This window comes from Alnus glutinosa, chromosome 1 (genome assembly GCF_958979055.1).
Source record: "Alnus glutinosa chromosome 1, dhAlnGlut1.1, whole genome shotgun sequence".
Classification (NCBI taxonomy): Eukaryota; Viridiplantae; Streptophyta; class Magnoliopsida; order Fagales; family Betulaceae; genus Alnus; species Alnus glutinosa.
The window spans coordinates 31,401,254-31,428,791 of NC_084886.1; the positions used below are offsets into that span (position 1 = coordinate 31,401,254).

The following is a 27,538-nucleotide window of genomic DNA, read 5'->3' on the forward strand; positions in this document are numbered from 1 at the left end:
ATCCCCCCCCCCCAGGTCCGCGCCGCGTCACCTTTATTTATTTTCCCCATTTCTGACTTTCCCGGACACAAATGGCGCTTCCTCTCTCTAAGCCTCCAACACTGCCCTAACCATAACCGAGACGCGCCGCTTAAGAATATAATGAAATGAAGCGCGTGTTCGAGGAAATCTCCGATGACGAGTGGGGGAACCACTCCTTCAAGCCCTCTCGCGTCCTCAGAAACCCGCAACAGCCACCACCTCCTCCCATCGAATCCTTCACTTACGCATCGTCCAAGCCCCAAGTCGAAATCACACTTAATTTGGAGGACGACGATGTGGAGGCGGAGGCCGCGAGGCCCGCGGCGAATCGTGGCCGTCGGTTCGTGGTCGATGACGACGAGAGCGATGGGGATTTCAAGGAAGTGTTTGAGGTAAAGTCGAGCGACGAGGAGGAGGAGGAGGATGTGGTAGGGAAGGCTTTGCACAAGTGTGCGAAGATATCGACGGAGTTGAAGAGAGAGCTGTACGGCTCGTCGCGGACCGCGTGCGACCGCTACGCGGAAGTGGAGGCTTCTTCAGTTAGGATTGTGACCCAGGTGCTTGAAGCTTTTTGAATTTTTTTATTGCAATGGTTCTTGAAATTTTTGGTTTTTAATGATCGTTTTCCTTGTGTTTGTTTGCTAAGAAACTTAGGGGAAAGGAAAGAAAGTAATATTAATTTTCTATCTCGCGTTATATGTTGCTTTCGTTTGGTTAAAACTCACTTTGCTGAGCTAAATTGTTCGGTTGAGCTTTTTGCGAGAGGTAGGATAGAGTTGAAGTTTTTATCTGAGTATTGTTGCTGGGGTGGTTATGCTAGTTTGGTGGAGCTTTAGTGGAAATTTTTAGTCCTATATTTATAATTTCTTAATGAGAAAACTTGGAGAAAGATAATTCTAGGAGTGATGTTTTATATCGTTTTGGTTTATAAAGTTTGGAGGAGTTCGCTCAATTTAGCCAAGTAGTGTGTCACTGGAAGTATTTTGGAGATTGTTGCTTATCCCGCTTAGAATGAAGGAGATTGAGATTTTAACTCTTTTTTTATATTTATTTTTTATTTTTTAAATTTCCCTCTCTTTTGATGCCTCTCCATATGTTATTTCAACTTAGGGAGCACATGGTCCTAAATTTCATGTTTTATGTTATTTCTGTTGAAGCAGACTTAGTTGAGTGTATTTATCAAAAAAAGGGGGGGGGGGGGGGGGGGGGGGGGGGGGGGGAAGCAGACATAGTTGAGTAAACAATTGTGGTGTTAGGTTCTGTAAAATTGAAACTTCGCTTTGTTCACCCATGCTTTCTGTTTTTGGCACACAAACAGTGATTTTAGTTACTTTTCCGATGTGGTTGGTAACTGATATAGTTTTAATTATTCTAGGATGATATTCATGCGGCATGTAGGTCAAAGGACTTGGATTTTCAACCTGTTCTCAAGCCATACCAGTTGGTTGGGGTCAACTTTCTTCTTCTGTTATATCAGAAGGGTATTGGGGGAGGTACCGCATTTCTTCATCATCACCATCATGCCTTTGCCTTTGATAGTGCACATAAAATGGAGCTCTCAGTGCTGAGGGTACAAAATAAGAAAAATGAAACATTGGTACTTTCAATTCAACTACACAGTAACATAATTTTTATTATTTATTTGTAAATTGGATTCATTTCATAAACTTATTGTTGTTATGAAGCAATGAAGGCTATGTTACATGGACCCACTGATGTAGGATAGCAGCATTACAATGTTTAAAAGATAAATTAGTAAGTTCAATGGAAAAATTTAGGCTTTTGAAGTTCTAAATGATGGGAAAAGGAAAGTTCAAATTTACTTAGAAAAGATTGCATATTGATAGCTGATTTAATGCTGGAATGGAGATTGATGTTGCATGAATTTTCTGACTACAAGTGGCTTCAGGATGGGAGTTAATACCATCATTTAGTTAGATTTTACCATAAGAGGCTAAAAGGAATTGGACACATACTTAAAGATGGATTGGCTGGGTGTTGGTTTCATGGGAGTCCGTAAGATTTCAGCTTTTAGGAAAAAGAGTACAGAGACAGGAGGGGTTGTTTGTCTACACCCTCAAAAATATTTTTGTTGGCAGAAAATTGAAGTGGTCATGACATCAAGGATTGTCGATCAAAATAGACAGTAGAAATAGCATAAATAACAACCCACCATAAATCTGCCTATGTTCTTACTTTATTTGCAACTTTGAATAATTGACCAAGTAACTGATACCCAATATATATTTATGATGTTGGCATTGGAATCTCGGACTTACCCTATCAGATTTGCATGAGATTCAGTAGTAGATCCTCGGTTTGACTAGATGCTAAGACTGCTACTTAAATGAAGAATTCGGATGGAAGGATCATATCTTCTACCTTTGTTACTTGGAATTTGGAAATAGCTAGTAATAAGCCAATCTCATGCTTTTAATGAGATTGGCTTATTACTTCTAAAAAAAAAAGCTAGTATATATCTCCTTTTTCCGACATTTCTCAAAATGATCTTCTACTTATGGAACATGACCTAATTTCTTGAGATGGTGTTCTTCCTATGAAATATTTACAGCTGTTCAGTTTGTATTAGTTGTTGTATTATCATATTATGAAAAAGCTTCCAGCATCCTGATTTTTCCATGTCATGAAGAGCATATCTCTGATATTATTGTAAGTTTTGATATTTGGTTTGACTATATGTTTGGGAGTTTAAGATTCTAAAGGTTTACTTTCTTTCGTATTTGCTGCAGCCATTTTGGCAGATGAGATGGGCCTTGGGAAGACTATCCAGGTATATTGGGCTCCATTATTTTGCCGTTGTCTTGATAATAGTTCTTTTGAACACCCCCCCCCTCTCTCTCTCTCTCTCCCCCCCCCCCCCCCCCCCCCCCTAAAAAAAAAAAAGGAAGTTCTTGTTTTGATTGCTGATTTGCTGTAATATTGTAAAATTGTTCTTCTCCCACAGGCTATTACATATTTGACCTTGCTGAAACACTTGAACAATGATCCTGGTCCACATTTAATTGTATGTCCTGCATCTGTTTTGGAAAACTGGGAAAGAGAACTTAAAAAGTGGTGTCCTTCGTTTTCCGTTCTCCAGTATCATGGGGCTGCGCGATCTGCCTATTCGAAGGAACTGAGCTCTTTAGCTAAAGCTGGATTGCCGTCTCCTTTTAATGTTCTTCTTGTGTGTTATTCACTTTTTGAAAGACACAGGTTTGTTCCACTGTGTTCCTGGCCAGTATGTTATTTGATTTCCTGACAGTTGAATTCCCATAAATGATGGCTTATGCAGTGTGCAGCAGAAAGATGACCGTAAAATTCTGAAGCGTTGGCGATGGAGCTGTGTGCTGATGGATGAGGCCCATGCCTTGAAGGATAAAAATAGCTATAGGTGGAAAAACCTAATGTCTGTAGCACGAAATGCAAACCAGCGTCTAATGCTGACAGGAACGCCACTCCAAAATGATCTACATGTATTACATGCAATGACCTTTTTCCTAAAGTTACTAATGTGTTCCCTAATTCTGACTACCAATTTAACCTAGAAACACTCTGCTGTTGCGGTCTTGAGAAATGAATTTTATTGGTAAATGTAATAGAAAGTTTAGTATTATGTTGTGTAGTTACTAGCCCATGAGCTCTAGCTCAAATGGCATTTCCTTCCCCAATGAGAATGGGGTGGAGGATAAGGTCGTTACTAGCCCACTTGATGCATGTGAAACTTACAAATAAGAAAAATATTGTGGGTAGTTACTAACTTACTATGTTGTATGACAAGGTCCAAGATATAGTCTTGCATTTTGTTTCACTTAGTCAAAAGGAAAGATGTTGGATTTATGGAAATATCCCAATCTTAGAACAACATTTTGATGTGTGGCTCCTCCTATGCAATTTGGGTGGAGCCGCCTTGGCTAAAAGAGGGGTTGTTGGGAAGATCTTAGGTAACACATTTTTGGTGGATGCCTTGTTTCCTACATTCTTTTCCTCGAGAATAGGAAAAAAGATTTGGAGTTTTTATTTGATGGAGAACGTTTTAAGAGAGATTTTCAGCTGTTAAATTTTTCTTCAAGGATTGTGTGATGCAGTTAAGTGATACCTAAGCAATACCTTGCGTGAAACCTAGACATATCTTCTTGTTTCTCTTCATTTTAATTTTCTACAACTTAATCCAATCCTTTAAACCTTGCAATCAGACCTTAAATTTCTCACCCTAAAGTCCCTAGGATAAAAACCATAGCACAACCCACTTGTTATTAGTTGGTTTTCACACCACTGTCAAATCAACATATTTCCCCTTCTCTTTTCCCACGTGAAACCTTTTTCTCTAATCCCTCTGATATGCTGCTGCCAGAGAAATGATGCAGACTTGAATTCGATTTCCAGCAACATAAAACCATCAAGATTCAGCCTGAATCAATCTCTTAAACCTCTACTTCAAATCCCTCTCATCTCTTCTAACCTTTGGCCATCAGAACCTTCCAAGAAAATAGCATTTGAGCACTCTGTTACTGCTACCGTATGTTATCATTTGTTGCAGCGTCCAATAAGTTGCAACAGTTTCCATGACTTTTGTTATGAATATAATTGGTATGGCAAACGTGATATCTTTCTTTTTGTATTTTTGTATTTTTATTTTTATTCTTAGTGGTGGTTGGTGTGAGGCTGAGGTTTTGGGGAGGGGTATTGATCTTTAATGATGGTTGTTCTCAGAAATTTGGTTTGCTCTATGGACTGCATTTTAGTAATTATTGTTACATCCACTGTTGGAGATTATATTCATAGGAAACACAAATTTTTAATTTATTTTTAATTTCTTTGCGGTTGACTATGATATGCTTTTGTTGCAGGAGCTGTGGTCATTGTTGGAGTTTATGATGCCTGATCTTTTTGCTACTGAGGACGTAGACTTGAAAAAGCTTTTAAATGCAGATGATTTGGATTTGATTGGTCGTATGAAGTCTATTTTGGGACCATTTATATTGAGACGTTTGAAATCTGATGTAATGCAGCAACTTGTTCCAAAGATTCAACGGGTATCGTAGATTTTTTATTTGACACACACACACACACACAAAAAAAAAATTCACTTATGTAACTGCTAAAACTATTCTATAGGTCGAGTATGTTGTAATGGAAAAGCAACAAGAAGATGCATATAGGGAAGCTATTGAGGAATATCGTGCAGCTTCACGAGCTCGTATTGCAAAAAACTCACAGATAAACTCAGTTAATATTTTTGGAGTTCTTCCTCGGCGTCAAGTGTCCAACTATTTTGTTCAGTTTCGTAAGGTGCTGCATTTTACTATTTTGGAGTTCAATATATTCATTTATTTACTTCAAATCATTTAAATATTCTGTGTTTATCTCTAATCCAGCTTCTGATCTGGTATGTTTTGCTTTTTCTTTTTCATTTTCATTTTCTCCTCCTTCATGTGCTTATTCCAGATTGCAAATCATCCTTTATTGGTTAGGCGTATTTACAGTGATGAGGACGTTGTTCGTTTTGCTAAAAAGTTTCATCCAATGGGTGCGTTTGGCTTTGAATGTACCTTGGACAGAGTAATTGAAGAACTTAAGAGTTACAATGACTTTTCCATTCACCGGGTAATTATTTTGGATCCTGTCAATGTCTCTTTTTTTTTTTGTTGTGTTCTTAAGGATATGATGGACTATCTTCTATATAATTGCACGTTTTTTCTTCTCAATGGTTGTAAGTGAAATTCTATGTTGCCTGTCTATGCTGGAACTGCTGGTGCCTTTGATTTTATGATATATTTGTAAAATGGTTGGAGTCGAAGTGTGAACTAGGGAAGCTTGTGTGTGTATATGGGGGTTTTGCACAAGGTTGACTATTGTTGGACATGCATCTGAATTTCAGTTATGAGGATTCTTATAATATTAATAACTTAAATTAGTTTAGTAAGCTGGCTTTTTTAGATAAGGGAAAATCTGAAGCTGATATTAAACTTTGATGGTGTATTTGATGCATATGCCTTCATCTGGCCCTTTTCTTGATTGAAACATAGGTGCTTAGATCATAATCATCAGATTGGTGGTTGAGACTAAATATGATAATATAAGAGGAGGTTGGCGTTCTAAATAAGGAGGTAATAGGGACATTTGGAGTGGGACTTTGGAAGCATATTATAAGCGAGTGGAATGTTAGAGGATTGAACAAGGGTGGCAAGCGGTTGAAAGTTAGAAACATTTTCAGGCAATGGAAGGCGGATATTATTTTCTTGCAAGAGACTAAACTGGAGATTATATCCAACAACATAGTGAGAAGTCTGTGGGGTTGTCACTTTGTTGATTGGTGTTACTTAGCCTCTTGCGGGGCCTCTGGTGATATTTTGATCATGTGAGATAGAAGGATTGTAGAGAAGATAGACGTGTACGTGGGAGAGTTTGTTGTTGCCTGCTCCTTTAGAAGTGTTGTTTATGACTTGGGCCTTTGTTAGGCTCTACGGTCCTAATATTGACGCTTTTAGAAGTTCTCTCTGGGTTGAGTTGGCTGGCCTTTCTTGTTGGTGGAAGTTGCCTTGGTACATTGGGGGTGATTTCAATGTCACTCGCTTTTCTGTTGAAAGATCGAGAGACATTCGTGTTAGCCATGCTTTGATGGAGTTCTTAGACTTTATTTCTGAGCAGGGTCTTATGGATCTTCCCCTTGCAGGAGGGTAATACATGGTCTAATAATCAGGAGAATCTCTCTTGGTCTTTCTTGATAGATTTATTGTTTCTCCAGATTGGGAAGTCAAGTTTCCAGGTATTCTCCAGAACAGGCTTCATAAATTGTGTTCTGATAATTTTCCTATTCTCCTTGATAGAGGCAGCATTCAAAGGGGTTCCAGACCGTTAAAGTTTGAGAATATGTGATTGAAGGCTGAAGGGTTTGTGGATAGGGTGCGACTTTGGTGGTCGTCTTATTGTTTTTAAGGCTCTCCTAGCGTCATCTTCTTTCAAAAGCTTAAGGTCTTAAAGAATGATCTTAAGAGATGGAACGAGCAGGAGTTTGGGAATGTGGAGTCTATTAAAAATATGTGTATGGAAGAGTTGTGCACTCTTGATAGGTTGGAGTAACAATGTGGTTTAACTCTCAAAGAAAAGGCGAGGAAATGTATGGTTATTAGAGTTCTGGAAAATTCTATTCTTTAGGAGGAGATTAGTTGGAGACAGAAGTCGAGGGTTCTTTGGCTTAAAGAGGGTGGCAAATACATTAAATTTTTTCATTGGGTAGCCAACTCGAATAGGAAGTTCAATTCCATGGAGTTGCTCTCAGTCAATGGCTCTGTTTTTTCTGATCAGCAGGTTATTAGGGATCATGCTGCTCAGTTCTATGAGTCTCTTTTTGCAGAACCTTATAGTTGGAGACCTAGGTTGGATGACCTCACTTTCGACACCTTGGATGCGGTTGAGACCTCTTCCTTAGAACTTCCTTTTGAGGAAAGGGAGGTATTAGAGGTGGTTAAAGGCATGAATCGTGATAAGGCTTCAGGTCCTGATGGGTTCTCTCTAGCGTTCTTCCAAGACTGTTGGGATGTGATCAACATAGATATCATGGGGGTGTTCCAAGACTTTCACACGTAGCAAGTTGTCAAAAGCATTAATGCCACTTTTATTGCTCTAATTTAGAAGAAGTCTAGGGCTTTGGATCTTAAAGATTTTCGGCCTATAAGTCTCGTAAGTGGTGTTTACAAGATCATTGCAAAAGTTCTTGCGAATAGACTAATAAGGGTTGTGGAGAAGGTTATCTCGAAAGCTCAGAATGCTTTTGTGAAAGGTAGGCAAATTCTTGATTCAATTCTTATAGCAAATGAGTGCTTGGATAGTTGTATCAAATCAGGTGATATAGGGATGCTTTGCAAGCTGGATCTTGAGAATGCATATGATCATGTCAACTGGGATTTTTTACTTTATATGTTGAGAAGATGTGGTTTTGGGGAGAAATTGTGTTCTTGGATAGCGCATTGTATCTTTTCGTTGTGTTTCTCTGTCTTGGTGACTGGCACCCTATTTGGTTTCTTTAGTAGCTCTCGTGGGCTAAGACAGGATGATCCTCTGTCTCCCCTTTTGTTTGTCATTGTGATGGAGGCCCTAAGTAAGTTGCTCACTGCTACTGTTCGCTTGGGTTTCCTTTTAGGATTCTCTGTGTGTTTTGGAAGCTTTGAGGTGGTTAACATTTATCATCTGTTGTTCGCAGACGATACTTTAGTCATTTGCGGGACTAATCCTGACCATCTCCATTGTCTACGTGTGTTATTCTTGTGCTTTGAAGCTGTCTCAAGTTTAAAGATTAATTTGGCTAAGTCAGTTCTGGTTCCTGTGGGTTTTGTGGATAATATGGATGAATTGGCTGGCATCTTGGATTGTGGAGTTTCCTCTTTACCTTTAAAATATCTCTGCCTTCCGTTAGGGGCCTCTTTTAAGGCTAAGTCCATATGGGATGATGTTGTTGGTAAGATTGAGAGGCGGTTGGCTAGTTGGAAGCGGATGTATTTGTCAAAGGGTGGCAGAGTTACCCTTATAAAGAGCACTCTCTCCAATCTTCCTATGTACTTCATTTCTCTTTTCCCTATTCCTACCAGTGTGGCTAATCGTATAGAGAAGCTTCATCGAGATTTCTTGTGGGGCGGTGTAGGTGAGGAGTTCAAATATCACTTGGTTAATTGGTCCAAGGTTTGCTCCCCTATTTTAGAAGGTGGCTTGGGCATCCGGAATTTTAGGATCTTGAATAAGGCTCTTTTAGGGAAGTGGTTGTGACATTATGCGCATGAGAGAGAGGCTTGGTGGAAATCTATTGTGGATGCGAAGTACGGTACTACTTGGGCTGGTTGGTGTTCCTCAGATCCCCTTGGTTCTCACGGAGTGGGGCTTTGGAAGAACATAAGGAAGGGGTAGAGTTTGTTTTGTAGCCATACCAGACTTACTTTCGAAAACGGGTCCAGGATCAGATTTTGGGATGATGTGTGGTATGGAGAGACGCCCCTCAAGGAAGCTTTCCCAGGTTTGTATGGCATAGCTCATGACAAGGATGTGCTTGTCGCAACTCACTTGGTTTTGGGAGTGGTTTATTTCAGTGGGATGTTAGGTTCTTTCGAGTGGCCCACGACTAGGAGGTGGACGTCTTGGCTTCCTTATTCACCTAATTGTACTCCATCAGAGTGGAATGTGAAGGGGAAGACCAGCTTTGGTGGTCTCCTTCTCACAAAGGGAAATTTGATGTTAAATCTTTCTATAAGGTCCTTGCTTGCAAAGAGAAAGTTCACTTCCCTTGGAAAAGTATTTGGCGGATCAAGGTTCCCTTGAAAGTGGGCTTTCTTCGCTTGGGCGGCAGCGCTAGGGAAAATCCTTACCTTGGACAATCGTAGAAAGAGGCATGTCATTGTGATTGATAGATGTTGTATGTGCAAAACGGATGGAGAGTCTGTGGATCACCTTCTTCTCCATTGCGAGGTCACACGTGCTCTGTGGAATGCTATCTTTAGTCGCTACAGTTTGTCTTGTGTTACGACTCTTCGAGTGGTAGATTTATTCGCTTGTTGGTGGACGGGTAGTTGCTTTCAGAGTGCAGTTGTGTGGAAGATGATTCCTTGTTGCCTTTTATGGAGCTTGTGGAGGGAACACAACGATAGTTCGAGGACAAAGAAAGGACCATTGAGGAACTAATTACTTTTTTCTTTTTCTCTTTGTTCTCTTGGACGGCTGCGTTCCTCACTCCTTTAGTGATTAGTTTTAATGATTTCCTTGTTTTGTTTTCTTCTCCTTCTTAGCTGCTTCTCTTGTATACTCCCTGTGTACTTGATTGCGCTTTGTATCTTTTTTAATGAGATCACTCTAACTTATAAAAAAGAAGAAGATGTTTTTGGATCTATTGGCTGTCCTTGAAGAGGGACATCATGAAGTTGTGGGTTCTGCTTCTACTCCGAAGGGGAGAAGGGAGCTTAATAATTTGGAATGTTCTATTAACTTTGATGGTAGAGGGAAATGTTGATCACGTGGCTAGGTAGGCTGGTATTCTAGGTGTTGGGGTTTCCTCTTTGCTTGTGAAGTATCTTGGCCTAAGATTGCCAACAGCTGATGTTAGACATTCTTGAAGATTTGCAAAGCCAACACTTGGGTATCGCTCTCACTCCATTTCCCTCTTTGCGCTAACGGTGGCGCGTGTAGGTGCGTCCCGCTAGTTCTCAACCTTGATCCTCCTTAGATCTTCTTTTCTTCTAGAGATCCTCTTTCGTACTGTTGGTTTTTAGCAAGACCGTGGCGCCTGGTGCTTCTCTGGGGAGCTTGCTTTCTGTAGCTAGCGGCCATGTAAATTGCCTTGAGGTGGAGTAGCTGCCACGACCCCTTCAGAGGTTGCCATATAAGTTTGGGGATGGAGAGTTGGTTCTCTGTGGTGGCTAAATCTTTCCTCTTCTTGATGGCGAATGGGTCAGGTGAGTTGAGGATGTTGGAAAAGAGGAAAGGTGGGAACATATGACAATCGTTTGAAGTGGTGGGAACAAATGCGACCGGTTTTTGGAGGTGGCGGTCTATGCTGTGGGTGGTTGGAGAGGGATGACCATGTTTCCTGAAGGCCGGGATGGGCGGGGCTGGAGTAGTGTTTCTGGGGAGCTGAATAAAGCCCTGACTTTTCTTGAAGCCACGGTCAAGGTTTCGTATTCTGGTGGTGCTTGGGTGGGCGAGTGCTTGGGAAAGGCTGCGGGCCCTTTGTCATTTGCAGAGGTGGAGCGTTCGAAGCCTTCCTTCCCTTTCATCGGTGGTGTGCCTCTGGTCCAATTGACGGAGGTGGCTTGGTGTGAGGTGGAGAAGTTTCTTCCATTGAGTTTGGAGTAGGCGACCGTCCGATAGGCGGACTGTTCTGCCTTAGAGATGTCTTCGACTTCCTTTGGGTATTGACCGTCATGGTAATGTCTCCTTGGATCGAAGCTGTCGAAGATGCCAAGGCTTCGGGTTTCAAAGCAGCAGCAGAGGCTCCAAGGGTCAATGCTGCAAAGGTTTAGAGTGTGTAGGCAGGCATGACATCGAGTGTGCAGGTGAAGCTCAAGGGCAAGAGGGGAATGGAATTTTCAGGAAGATTCTCGAGATTTTTTTGTGTTTGGTTGGATTGTGTTTTCAGGTTTAAATGAAAGTTGGGTAGGATCTCTCCTGTTGGGCTGAAACGCAACTTAGGCAGTAGGGGCTTGGGTTGGGTTTTTAAGAGTCTTTATTTTTTGTTTAGAGGGGGCTCGTTTACAGGCTGGATCTAGGAGATGGGGTTTTAGGCCCTGCATTAAGAAGGCCAATAAGTTGGGTCATGTTCCGGATTTTGGTTTCAATTCTTTCTCAGTGGGTTTGGGTTCTGATCTTTCGGGTCAGGACATCTCCTCGCCTTCAGCGGCCATCGAGGACTTGAGTGGGGCGGAGTAGGTCATGAGTTCCATCTAGTCAATTGGTCCAAGATTTGTAGTTCGATGTCCTTAGGAGGTTTGGGGGTTAGGAACCTGATTCTGTTTAATCAAGCTCTCTTAGGGAAATGGCTTTGGCCTTATAGCACAAAGAGGGAGGGAGGCTTTGTGGAGATTGGTGGTGGAAGCTAAAATGAGAGCATGTGGGGACAATGGTGCTCCAATGCGGTGTACAGGTCCTATGGGGTGGGGGTGTGGAAAATCATTAGGAGGGGATGGGGGATTTTTTCGGATTTGTGAGATATGAGATGGGAGGTGGGCTTAAGATTCGGTTTGACATGACTTTTGGTGTGGAGATCAAAGCCTGAAAAAAATTATTTTTTAAGGGTTTATCATATGATGGCTCTGGCAAAAATGAAATTCAACCCCCCAAAAAAATTTACTCTACTAGTAAAAACTAGATAATGTAGTAGAATAGAAGATGAGTTTCTAGCAGATCATTAGCTAGTTTATATTGAGAAAGAAATATCTATGGATTACACTACAGAAAATGATAATAGATGAATTTTATTCCATGAATGACCGTTGTTGAGCACAATTCGAAGGAGATACAAAGTTCTTTTTTGGATTTTTTCTTTGTACATGTCTATAGCAAACTAGTATACTTTTGTATTCGTAAGAAAATTTATTTTTAAAGATGATTTTATAGACATGTAACTATTCTATACAGTACTTATGACTTAGTATGAAGTTAAGTTTAAGACTTGTCTGCTTTTATTTTACACGTGCGCACATATAAAGGAACTATATATATATGTATATTGGACCCCCCACCAAAAAATTCTTGGCTTCGCCCCTGCCTTGGTGACAGAACATTTGTTGGGATTGAACGACACTTATCAGTGGAATATCACATTCATCAGATCCGTGCATGATTGGGAGATAGAGATGGTCCCCTCGTACTTCAATCTCTTGTACTCTATCAGGTTGAATAGAGGCGGTGAGGATAGGATCAGTTGGAACCCCTTTAAAAGGCAAACTTTCAAGGTCAGATCTTTTAAGCATGTGCTTAATCCTCCGGCTGATATTTCTTTCCCTTGGAAGAGTATATGGAAAAATAATGTGCCTATGAGAGTGGCTTTCTTTGTTTGAATGGCTGCGTTAGGGAGAATCTTGACCTTGGATAATTTTAGAAAGGATAGTGATGAACTAGTGTTGCATGTGTTGGAACAATGGGGAATCCATCGATCATCTTTTGCTCCATTGCAAAGTTGATAGAGAATTGTGGGTTTCAGTTTTCCTTCGCAAAATCGATGTACACTTTCTAAACGTGAAAGTTCACTTTTTTTTTTGTTTTTTTGTTTTGTTTTGTTTTTTTTTTTTTTTTTTTTTTTTTTTTTTTTTTTTTTTTTTTTGGGTAATTGTATATATTACATTTACCTTTTCTAGAGAAGCAAAACACAATTATTATTAGAAATCTTGGTTGTGTTTGGCAACACTTTCTCCCAGGAAAGTCAAACTCCCTTCTTCACATTAACAAACAATTTTCTTTACTTTTCTCTTACACAAAATTCAAAATTCATTTCACCTTTATATCACATCAATCAATTCTTATTACTATTCCAGAGAATCATAAATGGCAAAAAGCTTTGCCAATCAATCCTTTACTTTATGTCACTTTCGGCATAAAGTAAAGGATATTCGAGGACGATCACTATATTTTCACCTTTTTTATTTATAATTGTGTTATTTCAAATGAACAAGTATAAATTGGAACAGAGAGTTTAAATTTTAGAGGAACAATGTCATAATTAAAAGCAACAAGTCTAGGTGCATTGAGTTACACATAAGCGACAAGGTCACAACATATAACCCGAATCCATAAAAAGCCTAAATGAGAAAGGAGATGAATAAATTTGGAACAGCCACTTCATAGGAATAGAGAATTAACTTCAAAATTGGGCATTTTTATTTCTTGAGAATTCTTCTAGTCTCCTATGCAAAGAAACACATTTGTAAACACTACCCAAGTCATTTTGATGCTAAATGATGCATGTCTTATTTTTTAAGATTCAAAATCAAATGCAGCAAGAAAACAGATGCGCGTATTTTTATATAGATAAAAAAAAATATGTTAAAAAAAAGGAAAAAAGAATGAAGAAAGTGTATTCGTACTCCACTGCATTGTCTCTTAGATATAATAATTTTTTGTCGATAATGTTATATGTATATGTTTCTTTCTGGAAGTGACTGTCTCGCTGTGTGTGACTCGATTACAACATAATTGAATTTGAATATTTGAATTTTGCCCAATTCTTAAGTTCTAATTATAATGAGATAAATTTGAAATTAGGTATATTTGCTCTGAATTAAATTGAGATAGTCCATTATGCCAAGCTTTTAAAGTAATAATTGCCTCCCAACAGGCTGAGTGCGAAGCCCGAGCCACTAAATCAGTCATCATTAGATGCTCCAAAGCCTTCTGTCAGACTTCGTAGTTTGGTTGCATTGTTCAATCCCCATGGCTTGCTATGACTGTTCTGTTTTTTCCTTTTTCTCTTTTCAGATTATGTAGCTTAAATTAAAATGTCAAGTATATTTTCATGAAGTGATGGGACTTCGTTTTGGTTTAATGTTTTTGTGCTGATATCATGTTAGCTCCCATCAGTTATTGAGTGATTATGCTTATATTAGAACAGTTGTGATTTTTTCTTTTGTGTGGTATGTGTTTTGTATGTTTGTTGTCATAAACTTTTCTTAGGTGCATGACGACTAAAGGTCTAACCACTGGTTTATGCTTTGAATCTTCATAATGGAGAACTTAATTTGATCTTGTTTTTTGTTTTTGTTTTTGTTTTTTTTAAATGAATTTTATGGGCATCATTTAGTTGTGGAGCTGTATATTCCTTTTTGATGTCAATATATTTTCCATCTATCTCTTTACAGCTTTTACTTTCCTATGGTGTCACTGGTACAAAGGGAATCCTTCCAGACAAACAAGTTATGCTTTCAGCAAAATGTCGGGTATGATGAAAGTAATATTACAATTTCTTTTAGAAGAAGTCTGTTTGGTCCTATTTAAAAGGTACTAGTATTTGTTAATTTCTGCTTACAATTCAGAGTTCTCTTAATGATATAGGCATTGGCTGAACTTCTTCCTTCACTAAAGCAAGGTGGGCATCGTGTTCTGATTTTTAGCCAGTGGACGTCAATGCTTGATATCTTGGAATGGACTTTGGATGTGATTGGGGTTACATACAGACGACTTGATGGAAGGTATTGCTCACTAATTTGACATTTTCAATTTCGCCTCTGATTATGGTCTAGCAAGTGGCATATCTTCATTTAATAAACTTAATGATATCTAAATTGCATCCTTGGGTGATGGCTTTTATGGCAAATATTCCCCTTTTGTAAAAGATGGTATGCCTGTCATTATCAATTCCTTGCACTTTATAGACTACTAATAGTATTGTTCTTTTGGATTATCTTTTCTTGATAAGTAAGAAAATTTTTATTTAAAAAGCGTAAGGCGCCCCTAAGTACACAGGACATGAAGTATACAAGGAACAACCCAGCTAGTCCACAGAAGAGAACCCATGAAAACCCACAAGAAACCCAAAATACAACTGAACCCCCATCAAAACCCAACCCTCAAAAGCTACAAATAACCCAAAATACAGTAGAACCCCATCACACACCAAAAAACAGAAACTAACCCCCAAAATACAGTAAATACCCCCCAATCAAACACCCAAACCCTCCCAAAAAAAACACCCCAACTAACTTGAAACCCAAAATACAGTAGAACCCCATCACACAAAAAAAAAACAGAAAATACCCCCAATCAAACACCCAACCCCTCCCAAAAAAACACCCCAACTAACTTGAAACCCAAAATACAGTAGAACCCCATCACACACCCAAAAAAACAGTAAATAACCCCCAAAATACAGTAAATACCCCCAATCAAACACCCAAACCCTCCCCAAAAAACACTCCAACTAACATGAGACCCAAAAGAAACACCCAGAACCCAAACCAAAACAACCCAAAATACATAGGAAATGCTAGAAATACAGGAAAAAATAAAAAGCAAACGGTGGGGCGTGTCGCAACGTGCAGTGGTGCGGCACAGATCCAGTCGGAAAAACCATTGGGCCGGTGCGGAAACTGACGGAGAAACCACCGGAGAGGCATGTGCGCCAAGGAGAGGCCCCATACCCTGTAGATCTAACACCCAAGCTTCAAAAAAACACCATCCACGCACAACGGTGCGGCGGCCGTCCACAGAATCGGTGACAACGGACAAGACCGGAAGAAGCTGGCGATGCCTCAGGCGGAAGGCATGTATGCCGGAGAAGACCATCCATCGAAGAAAAATAGAAACCCAAGAAGAAGAGGAACCCAAGAAAAAAAGACCAAAAAGAAGAACAACCTAGAAAGGAACTTGAAGAGGAGGGGAGGGAAGGGGACGGGAGGGGTCCCATCCCCTCCCTCCTCTCCTCACAAAGGAGATCTAGAGTTGTTTTTTTTTTTTTTTAAGAGGGAGATGAGAGAGTTTTCGGGGAGAGAGAGTTTTGGATTATCTTAGGGCATATTACTCGAAAAATATCCATTAATGACTTTGCAGAAACATATAAACTACCCTTGATCAAGTACATTTGTATTTCTTAATCTGGTCTTTTTTCCCTAAAAGTTTTCATGAGTAGGCTATCAATTGGACTGAAAACTCTCATTGTGAGGGTTTCTCATCTTATATAGAAAAGGTTCTGTAAATACAAGGCTAATTACAAGGCTCAATCTCAGCGATTACAGCAATCTAGAAGAGCAAATAAGGTAACTAAAATCATCCTACTGATTACAATACATCTACAACAATAATATATATATATTTTTTGATAAGTAAGAAGATTTTATTAAAAAAAGCGTAAAGCGCCCTAAGTACACATGAAGTATACAGAGGAACAACCCAGCTAGCCCACAAAAACAAAGGAAAGCCAAAAGACAAAGAAAAGCCCCAAAAACCCAAATAAACGAAGGTAAGTCCCCAACAAACACCCAAGAAGCAAAAGAAGCACCCCAAAACCACAAGAAACTCAAAAGAACCCACAAAAAAGGTAAGCCCCCAACGAACACCCAAGAAACATAAGAAGCTCCCCAAATACAATAACAACCCCTACCAAGCACCCAAACCTGCCTCGAAAGCCCCCAAACTAAAACCCCCTACAACATGAGAGCTTTTCCTTTCCAATGCTTGGAGGAAGTGCTAGCATCGCCATAATTATGGAGCTCTTCAAATTCAAGAGCTCCCTCTTGCCTTTTGTCTTCTGGCGAGCAATCATCTTGTCCCGATGGATATCTTCTTCCAAGGCATCCAAGATAGCCAAAGACTCCTCATCTTGAAAACCATCCATCTTCCAGTCCAAGGGCAACCCCTCCCAAAAATCATTGTCCTCCCAAACAACAATCTCCCCATTTTGATCAAACCCAACAGTTCAATTCTGAGATTGGGAAAAGCCATTGCCCTCTACGGGTGGAGGACAACTTGGGGGGGATGGAAGTCTTTCCACTCCAACATCCTTAACCTTGAGGCGGAGGGTTGAGGAACCCCTTCCGAAGGAAGCTTTTCTTCGCCGAACCCGCAGACTTCTTCACTGGAGGCGCTATAATTGAACCCTTACAGACAGCCGTCTTCGAAGCTACCAGTGAATCAGCTAACAACACTTCGTTCCATTTTACAGAATGGCCAAGCTTGAGTTCTCTAGCCTTTCTGTAGTATTTCTGGAAGGGCTTAGAAGGCTGCAACACAGGAAGAGAACAACAGATCTTCTCTCTCAACACAGCCGCCCCTGATGGAGAAGGAAAATCGGCCAACCCAGCACCAGCCCTGACTGAAGAGTTTGGTAGAGAGGCGAGCACATAATCCACTTTAGACCTAACCGGAGCCCCAGCGACGTCCATGGACGCCGGAGGCAGTAAATCCAGAGTCGGCAAAGGGGGAAAAACGAAAGGGGAGGGAGGCATGACGGGTACGACCGCCGAAAACGACCCATCCCCAGAGCTTGACACCTCCTGACCCACCCTATAATCTGTCGCCGACGATATCTCTGGCCGAAGAAGACTCCCACGAACGGCCGTCCGAATTGCACCCGCAAGAACTTTCGGCTGCTGCAAAACTTTAGGTTTAGGTCTCGGAAGAAACCGACCCAAACGAAGGCCTTTGCGAAAAAGGCCCTTCCTAGACCCAAAAGACCGCCCCCAACCTTTTCCCAAAAACCCGGCCCAAAGCCAAATAAAGGCTAACGAGCAAATTTCTCCACGTGTGCAAGTTCAAATTCAAAAAAGACCCCCTATTTGGAAATGCCCCACCTCGTGCAGAGAACCTAGGAGAACGAAGCTGCTTACCCATCGGACAAAGAGGTTTGTCCAAATCCAACGGAACAACCGGAGGGATCACCTTCACTGGGATGGGCGTCTCCTTTGCTGCTGGCACTGGAGTCGAACCCACCACTGTCGCATATGAAGGCCCCGACCTATCGAAAGATAAACCCAGCGTTTCCCCTTCCTTCTTACCACCCAAATTGACCGTCGCAGCTGAGGACCAACTCCCACAGCCCACTGTAGCAGAAAGAAAGGCATAAATCTTACTCAACTCGCCAGAAAACTTGCGCCAGCCCCAACCTCCGCGACCCTCCGGGATCAGAACGAACCCTCTCCGACCGCCCAACCCAAACACCGCCGCCTCTAGGAACCGACCATCTTTGTTGCCACCTCTCCGGGCAATCAACAACTTCGGTCCTTCCCTGTAAGACTTGATAAACTCTTGTTCTCCAGGAAAGCCCAAAAGTGTTTCCATCGTCGAAACAAGCCATGCAGAACAATGGGAGCTCAGGGCGACCGCTCCATGGAAGTCTTGTCTCTTCTCCTCCACCCGCAACACCGACGCCCCCTCCAAGACCGAAAGGACGAAGGATTTTGACTCCACAAGGAATCTCCTTTCCATTACGAGGCGCATCCAAGCTCAAATAACCAACCTAGAACGGAAACGTATTCTCGCTAGAGAAAACAAAAGCCCACCAGCTAAGCACCCTACCGAACTAAGAGGAGCGACCCACGAAAGCACTAGAAGCACGATACACAGACCCGAGTGATTGGAACGAGGAACGAAGGAGGGACCTAGCTTGACGCGCTCACACGCGTCATTGCTAGGTAGAGAGGAGAGAAGTGACCCACGCAAGATTGTCTGAAAGAATTTAAAAGGAAACACAATAATATAAAACATGCCATAACTACAGAGACTAATTATGGCTAAATATATGTTGTATCTGATTGACATCCCCCTTCAAATTGATGCTGGTTGATCAAGAAGCATCAATTTGCCTACAAGGAACTGATGACGTTGTCGTGTCATGGCCTTGGTGAATACGTAAGCTATCTGGAGATTAGTCCACTTTCCCCGGATGCGTCTTTGAGTATTAGTTAATACTTAGCTAATAACTATGCTTACCACCAATTCTCTCTCTCTCTCTCCTCTATGCCCTAGTGACGGCGCGTGAGAGCGCGGCTAGCTAGGGGTTCGATTTCTGTTCCGTCCTCTCACATTCTCTCTCTCTCATAGCCTCCTGCTTGGTCCTCTAGCTTTGTGTTTCGGTCATCTGTTTCGTTGGGTGGTTCTCTGTTCAGCGATGTAGTTTTTTTGGGTTGTCGTTTTAGTCCCGGGTGTGTCGTAGATGGATAAGAATTTCTTAGTGGAGTCAAAGTCTTTTACCTTCTCAGTTTTGGGTGGGGCGTCAACGTTGAAGGTGGAGGAGAAGAGGAAAAATTTCCTGGATGTGGTCATCTTGAATGCTCAGAGCTCCGAGTGGCTTGCGTCGACGTTGGAAGTGTTGTTGGGTCTCCTGGTAGAGCAAGATTGTGTTAAGTCGTTCAGAGAAGGTTCGAAGGTCCTAATTGCTTGGCGAGGCGACGACGTTCGGGTTGGGCGGTCGGAAAGGGTCCATTATTATCCCTGAGGGCCGTGGAGGGTGGGGATGGCTTGAATTCTCCGACGAGCTGAGAAAGGTTGTAGACTTTTTCTCAGTCTCGGTGGGTTGCGAGCTCGGTTACTCATTTACATCGGAGAAGAAGGCTGTGAAGGATGTTCGGCCGACTCTGGGCTTGGCTCCAAAGTGGACGGGGCCTTCTTTTGCGGAGGTTTTGAGGTCGAATTCGACCACTGCTGCGTAGACGATGCCCATAGTGGGTGATGGTTGTTCCTGGTTAAGGGCTTCGTTGGCGACACCTTGCGAGATTGATCTTCTTCCAGCGATGTGGCATGCAGAGGCTGTTCCGAGATCGGTGGTGGATTGCTTCTCATTAGAGTCTCACCCGCTTGATCTGTTGGACAAAGACCAGATTGTACGTCCGCAGGGTAAGTACTCTCGTTTGAATTTTGAAAATTCGAGATTGCGGACGTGGCGTAAGTTGGGTCCCGGTTTTTATTTGGCATTGGGCGGGGCTGTGAGGAGAGTTTTGATCCGGTTTGTCGGGTCGGGGCTGTTTGTGTGGCCCAACTCAAGCGGAAACCTAAAGTTTCCTATCCGCTGCCTTTCTCGCCAGAGATGACAACGGAGGTGTCCTTTGGGTTGGTTCTGAATCGGCTTCCTCCTGGGGGTTTGGGGGTTACAGCGTTGGGAGGCAAAGAGGGCGTGAATCCAGCTTCATCGGCTTTTGTTGGGGATATCTCTAGGTCGGAGCCCTCGTCGGCGGCAGTCACAGGGACAGTTACAGGGACAGAGTCTTCTTCCGGGGGTGAGTCGAGCAGTTCCCAGGTGTTTCCGGCGGTTTCTAGCCGGACTCCAGCCTCTAATCTGTTCGGTTTCCCCCCTTCTCCGGCACCGGATCTGGGTTTTCCGGCGGATCCTGCTTTTAAGTTCATTCCATTGGGGAAGTTTCAGATTCCTAAACCCCTTTCGGCCCCTCCGTCTCTCGCTGGAGTAGCTTTTTAAGGAGAGAAGCTGCGTTCTCCCTTCCCTGTGGTGGTTTCTAAGCCTTTTCAGTGTTACTACAGGAGGGCGAAAAAATTGAGGGAAGGGCATTCTGTGAAGTGGAATGATGTGCTTCTTTCTGACTCACTGGAAGCCATGAAGATGTCAATTGGCTACGTTGATAAGAGGGTTACAGGTGCAGAGACGCCAGCTGAGAAGGCGGCAAAGCCTCCTGCAATGAAGAAGTCAGTGACGCCAGTGAATCAGGGCCTTTTTAGGAAGGGGTTTCTCAACCTTCCCCCGATATCAGCCCCTCCCATGTTGCTTCAGGAGGTCAACAATGGTGGGGTGGTAGGTCCTTCCCCTTCGAGTGGTTGCTTTAATGGTATCTCCCAATCTAGGAATTGGCCAGTTGGTTTTGATCATAACGGGGAGATTGTGGTGTGGGAGGATGATGAAGATGATTATTGGGATGGTTTGCCCTTAGATTGGGCGATGGATGGGGATTTTGGGGAGGAGGCTTTTGCTATTCGGGATGCCATGGAAGAGGAGTTCCAGTTTTTTGCGCGCCAGAAGTCTAAAGGGAAAAGGGAGCTTCTAAATTTGCATAGTTCTATCAACTATGGTGACGCGAACTATCCCTCTAGACGTAGGAAAGGCAAGGCACACATGTTGTAGGTTTGTTGTGCCTTGACGGGTTGTGGGTAGTCTTGTTCTTAGTTGGGTTCTTTTGTAGCTTGTTTTGGTTCTTTTGTGTTCTGGGGCCTTGGGTGTTGCGGGTTTTTGTGGATTAGCATTGGTTGTTCCTGTGTATATTTCCTATGTACTTAGGGGCGCCTTACGCTTTCTTTAATAAAGTTCTTCTTACTTATTAAAAAAAGTAAAAACATGAAGAAGAGATATAACATGAGTGTCCAAAGCTTCCCGAATAGAATGACAGTCGACCTCAATATGCTTCGTACGCTCATGGTAAACAGGATTAACAACTATTTGAATGGCACTAGTATTATCAGCATGAAGAGGAGTAGAGTCAGATTGAGAAAAACCAAGCTCAGCCAGAAGCCCACGAAGCTAGGCAATCTCAGAACAAGCAGTAGACATTGCCCAGTATTCAGATTTAGTAGAGGATTTAGAAACACGAGCTTGTTTCTTACTCTTCCAAGAGATCAAAGAATTACCAAGAAACATGCACCAACCTGTGACAGACTACCGAGTATCAAGACATCCGGCCCAATCCGTATCACTATAAGCAACAAGGCGAAGAGGAGAGCTGGTTGGAAAGAACAACCCACAGTCAAGTGACCCCCGAAGATATCGAATGATACAGCGAACAGCAGCTAAATGAAGGTGGCATGGAGTTTGCATAAACTGGCTAGCCTGCTGGACAATGAAGGAAATATCAGGCCAAGTAATAGTTAAATAGTTCAAGCTTCCTACCAACTGTCGGAACACAGTAGGATCAGAAAGAAGATCACCCTCCTCACGTCGATATTTCACATTGACCTCCATAGGAGTATCCACCAAAGGCGAATCCTGAAGATCGGCCAGACTAATCAAATCCTGGGTATATTTGTGTTGATTCAAGAATATACCTAAAGAATCAGTGTGCACTTCCAAACCTAAAAAATACGTAAGAGGACCAAAGTCATGAAAAGAAGCCTGAAGATTCTGCTTGAGGTGAGCAATCAAGTTGGAGTCAGTGCCAGTAATGACAATATCATTCACATACACAAGTAAAATGACGAGACTAGCTGGAGTCTTGCATAGAAACAAAGAGGAGTCATATTGGCTTTGAACAAAGGAGAGGCGAAGCAAGGTAGACCTGAATTTTTCAAACCACGCTCGGGGAGCCTGTTTTAAGCCATAGAGAGACCGCTTTAACTTACACACAGCGAAAGACGGAGAAGAAAACAAACCTTGAGGAAGAGTCATGTAAATATCCTCTTTGAGATCACCATGAAGAAAAACATTTTTGATGTCCATCTGGTGAAGTGACCATCCTTGGGAGGCGGCAATAGAAAGAACCGTACGCACTGTAGTCATCTTCACCACCGGTGCAAATTTCTCCTCATAGTCCACCCCATATTCTTGCTGGTTCCCAAGAGCAACTAAGCGTGCCTTATACCTGTCCAGAGTCCCATTAGAGCAGAGCTTAACCGAGAAAACCTATTTACAACCAATGGCTTAACAGTAGAGGGGCAACGAACCACATCCCATGTATGATTGTCCTGGAGAGCCTGAAGTTCCTCATCCATCGCTTTTAGCCAACATTCATGTTTAATAGCCTCTGAAAAGCATGTAGGAATAGAAATAGATGACGAAGTAGTGTTAAAAGAAGTGTGGTAATTACCGTACCGATCAGGAGGACGTGATACTCGGGAAGATCGGCGAGAACCAGGCTCAAGAGGCATGGAAGAATTGATCAGACCTGTCTCGGATGTCATTTCAATCTTAGGAGAAGCTGTCGGAAGTGGTTTGAACCGGTCAAGAAGTGGTGGCAAATCATCAAAACAAGGTAGGATACTAATCTCAGGCAACGACTCAATATGTGTAGGAAAGAAATATTGATTCTCAAAGAAAACTTTATTACGAGATATACAAAATTTGTTAGCACAAGAATCATAGCAAACATAATCTTTGTGGGAAATACTATAACCCATAAAGGCACATTTAATAGACTGAGCAGAGAGTTGCGTTCATGAGGAGGTAAATGAACAAAGCAAACACATCCAAAAGTATGCAGATTAAGATAGTGAAGATGCTGATGGTACAAACGGTAATAAGGAGAATCAAAATTCAAGGCCTGAGAGGGCAGTCTATTAATTAAGTAAACCGCAGTAGATAATGCCTTAACCTAGAATTTAGAAGGGATAGATGATTCAAGCAATAAAGTGCGAACAACATCCAAGAGGTGTCAATTCTTTCGTTCCGCCACCCTATTTTGCCGAGGATTATAAGGACAAGAACGTTGAGAGACAATTCCTTTATGATGTAAGAAATCATGAAACTCGTGGGACATGTATTCTCCACCAGAATCAGACCTTAACATCTTAATACAGGTAGAGAAAATTGGTTCTCAATTAATGCGACCAAGTTTTGAAATAGACTAAGTATACCGACTGAAATTATCTATGAATGTCACAAAATATTTATTTCGAGCATAATAAATGAGAGGAGAAATGCCTCACACATCACGATGCATGATATCAAAGCATTTTGCAGCATGACTGCCGTGAGAAAGAAACGCAAGAGTCTTACTCTTACCAAGTTTGCATACAGAACAATCAAATGACAAGTGTTTAGAACCATGTTCTTTATAGCCTAACAAACCAGAATTTAACATATGAGACAAAATAACCAAGTTTGGATTGCCCAAACGTTTATGCCATACTTCACTCGGAGTATTAACTATCATACAAGCCAAAGATAAACTACTAGGAATAGAAAATTGTAGTGGAAAGAGTCTGCCAACTTTATGCCCCTTTGCGAGTATCTTCCTCGACACCTGATCCTGCACAAGACAACCATCACGAGAAAAATGGACATCACAGTTTTTCTCAACTAACTGGCCAACTAAAATAAGATTATTAGACAGTCCAGGAGATACATAAACATCTTTGAATGAAGGATTGATATCTCCTATTTCATTAATAACTAAATGACTCCTATTAGCTACCTGAATTTGGGATGAACCATGATATGAACGGACATTGCCCAACGCATCAGATGATTTGGTCATATGATTGGATGCAGCAGAATCAATAAGCTAAGACTTAAGCAAAGTAGTACCTTGAAGCCCTAAGGCGGAAAATGCTGACATAATCATCTGGTGGACCATCTCAGGTGTAAGACTAGAGGATCTGGCTGCAGAAGAAATTGAGGACATCCCTGGAGTAAAAGAAGTGTTCACTGTAGCCTGATAAGCAGTAGCATGACAATGTGGAAGCCGAGTGGGACAGTCTTTGATAAAGTGGCCTTCTTTCTTAAGTAGTTGCAAACTTTCTCTGCACAGTTGGCGGCAATATGACCATACTCCTTGTAGCTGAAACACTGGACCCTGCGCATATCCTTACCCCTCCCTTTCCCATAGGCTGCATAGGCAACTGGATTCGGGTTGGCATCCTGCTGGAACGCAGCCTGTGTAAGAAGACGCTGCTCCTTGCGAAGTAATTCTCCAAAGCAAACATCCAAAGATGGTGAAGGATCCCGGTTCATTAAACTTGAGCGAGTAGCCTCAAATTTAGGGCACAATTTCATCAAAAATTGATATCTCTTGTTCTGCTCATGAATAGCTTGAACAGCAGAGATAGATGCAGTAGGTACCTTTGTATAAACCACATCAGAAAATTCTCCCCATAAATTAAGAAAACCAGAGAAATACTCCTGAATGTAGAGATTGCCTTGATTGTAACTAGCAATCTCATATTCCAACTGAAATCGTCGTGCGATATTATGCTGGTGATAAACTTTCAGCAAATACTACCACATAGTCTTCGTAGTCTTATAGGCCCCTAAATTGAGCACAATAGAGGATCAACAGACCCTAAAATCCAGGACATTACACGTGCATCCTTGACCTTCCACTGAGCCAACTCGTTAGGCTTTGTAGGAGCTGGATCACTACCATCAATCTAAACCCACAATTCTTTCCCCGTAACAAATAAGCGAAACTGGAATTTCCAAGTAGAGTAATTTTTTCCAATAAAACGCACCCAAAAGAATCATTAGAAGACATGGTGAAACACAACAAAAGTGAATAAGAAAATATAAAACCTGATTCACCAGAAACTATGGCCACCACAGACCGTCGGAAAAAAAACTGCCTGAAAGCTCTCCAAGGCTGCACCAGAAACGACAGCCACCACAAACCGTCGGAAACACTGCCAGAAATCACTCCAAGACTGCACAGATCGCTGGAAACACACCAAGACTGCACAGAACCGCCGGAAACGCTCCTGTCCACAGAAACTACCGTCACCCACAAATCGCCGGAGACCACCTCAACAGGCTTTGCCGATAGTCACCCACCCACGAAATTGCCGCTACTCACAACAGAAACTCACCGGAAACCTAGCACCCACATTGCACCAGAACCAGCAGAGAACAGAATCACTGAACAAGAGAATGCCGATCTCACCAACCAGAAAGGATAACCGTCCACCACTGATCGACAGCCACCAAAGATTCTGAATCAAACAGAATCAACGTTCACACTCACCAGAAACTGCCAAAGAGCAATTTTAGAACCCACCAGAAATCACCCACTACACCAGAATCCACCGGAAATCACCCTAGAACCTGCCAACACCCTCAACAACCCAGAAAATTGAAAAAGCTAGAATAACCCTAACCCTAACTCTAACCCACCGGAAATCACCCCAGAACTTGCTGACACTCTCAACAACCCATAAAATTGAAAACAGCTAGAATAACCCTAATTTAGATGAACTTGACTCTGATACCATATCAATTGGACTGAATACCTCTCATTGTTAGGGTTTCTCATCTTATATAGAAAAGGTTCCGTAAATACAAGGCTAATTACAAGGCTGAATCTCAGCGATTACAACAATATAGAAGAGCAAATAAGGTAACTAAAATCATCATACTAATTACAAGATATCTACACCAGTAATATAAAACATGCCATAACTAGAGAGACTAATTGTGGCTAAATATATGCCGTATCTGACTGTATATGCTGTATCTGGCTGACAGGCTGCTACAGTACCTGAAGCAACCTTGGTTTATGAGTTTGTTTTATCTTCTTCAGGGATTTATTGACGTATCTGAAAAACCAACTGTTAACTCTCTCTCTCTCTCTCCCCCTTAGCAGTGCAAAATGTATTTTCCCAAATCCATTTTTTAATTTGAGGTAGCTTATTGTCTAATTTGAAACAAGAAGGGAACTCAATGTCAAGGGACGTTAATATAGGTTTTAGGTTTTTCCTATTTATCTGTATATTGTATGTTGAATCAAGTGAATAAAATCCTTAGTTCATTATGATTTGAATGCACCTTATGAAATGTATTCAAAGCTCAATCCGTATGTATTTGATATGCTGCTGATAACATCTTAATTGTAGTTGATGTACTAGGAATTATTTGTTGTGATTAGTGAACCTTGTTACAATGACAGTACTCAGGTGACAGAGCGACAGACGATAGTCGACACATTCAATAACGATGCTTGTATATTTGCATGCTTGCTCTCCACGAGAGCTGGAGGGCAGGGATTGAACTTGACTGGAGCTGATACTGTCGTCATCCATGACATGGATTTCAATCCACAGATTGACAGGCAGGCTGAAGATCGTTGTCATCGCATTGGCCAAACAAAGCCTGTCACCATATACAGGTCTCTCTAGCTAGCCTTCTTTCTTCCCAAAAAGCTTTTGTTTTTGTTGTATCTAGCTTGACTTCCTTCTTTGCAGGCTGGTGACCAAGGGTACTGTTGATGAGAATGTTTATGAGATTGCGAAGCGGAAGCTAGTCTTGGATGCTGCAGTCCTCGAGTCTGCTATGGAAATGGATAATGAAGGTGAAACGTCTGAAAAGACTATGGGAGAGATATTATCGGCGCTTTTGTTGGGTTAGGACATTCATTCACTGCGACAAGCAAATCTTAAATATTGTAATTCTTTTGCTTCTTCCTGTACTATTTAGACCATAGTGCCTATACTATAGGGATGTAAATTAGCACTAAGGTATCGCGCGGTTAAAATTACTATAAATAAGTTATTATGAGTCGCTTAGACATTTTAGATTTCCCTACTGGCAAAATTTTGAAATTATTATTATTATTATTTTTTAAAATTGGATTGGTGGGTTTTTTTGGGGAGGATGTATGGCGTGCGGTACGATTAGTCCCTGCAATTTGATCGAGTTTATCGCTGGAGTTGATAGTTTATCAGGATTCTGTGGATGATGTACAACCCCCCCCCCCCAGAAACTTAGAAATGTTTATTTTATGATTTATGAATTTTTAAGCTGAAAAAATAGTTTGATAAAGTTTCTTGAAATAGTCTCTTTAGCTTTGATAACATTTTTTTTAGAAACAATTTACTTCTCAAAATCATTATTAAATAATTCAAAACACAGAACACTCTTTAAAAATACAAAAACACTTTTTAAATGTCGGCCCTTCCAAAAAAAAATACG

General features: G+C 41.6%; 1 protein-coding gene across 1 annotated transcript; it reads left to right on the forward strand.

Annotated features, from left to right (window-relative positions):
- Window positions 1-27,145, forward strand: LOC133878503 (protein CHROMATIN REMODELING 19). Its single transcript, XM_062317061.1, has 12 exons — window positions 1-578; window positions 1,397-1,514; window positions 2,772-2,812; window positions 2,987-3,237; window positions 3,317-3,497; window positions 4,872-5,057; window positions 5,140-5,313; window positions 5,470-5,628; window positions 14,355-14,432; window positions 14,548-14,684; window positions 26,517-26,735; window positions 26,812-27,145. Exons 1-12 carry the CDS (start codon window positions 147-149, stop codon window positions 26,972-26,974), a joined length of 2,139 nt encoding a protein of 712 aa, XP_062173045.1. The 5' UTR covers window positions 1-146; the 3' UTR covers window positions 26,975-27,145.
- The last annotated feature ends 393 nt before the right edge of the window (window positions 27,146-27,538 follow it).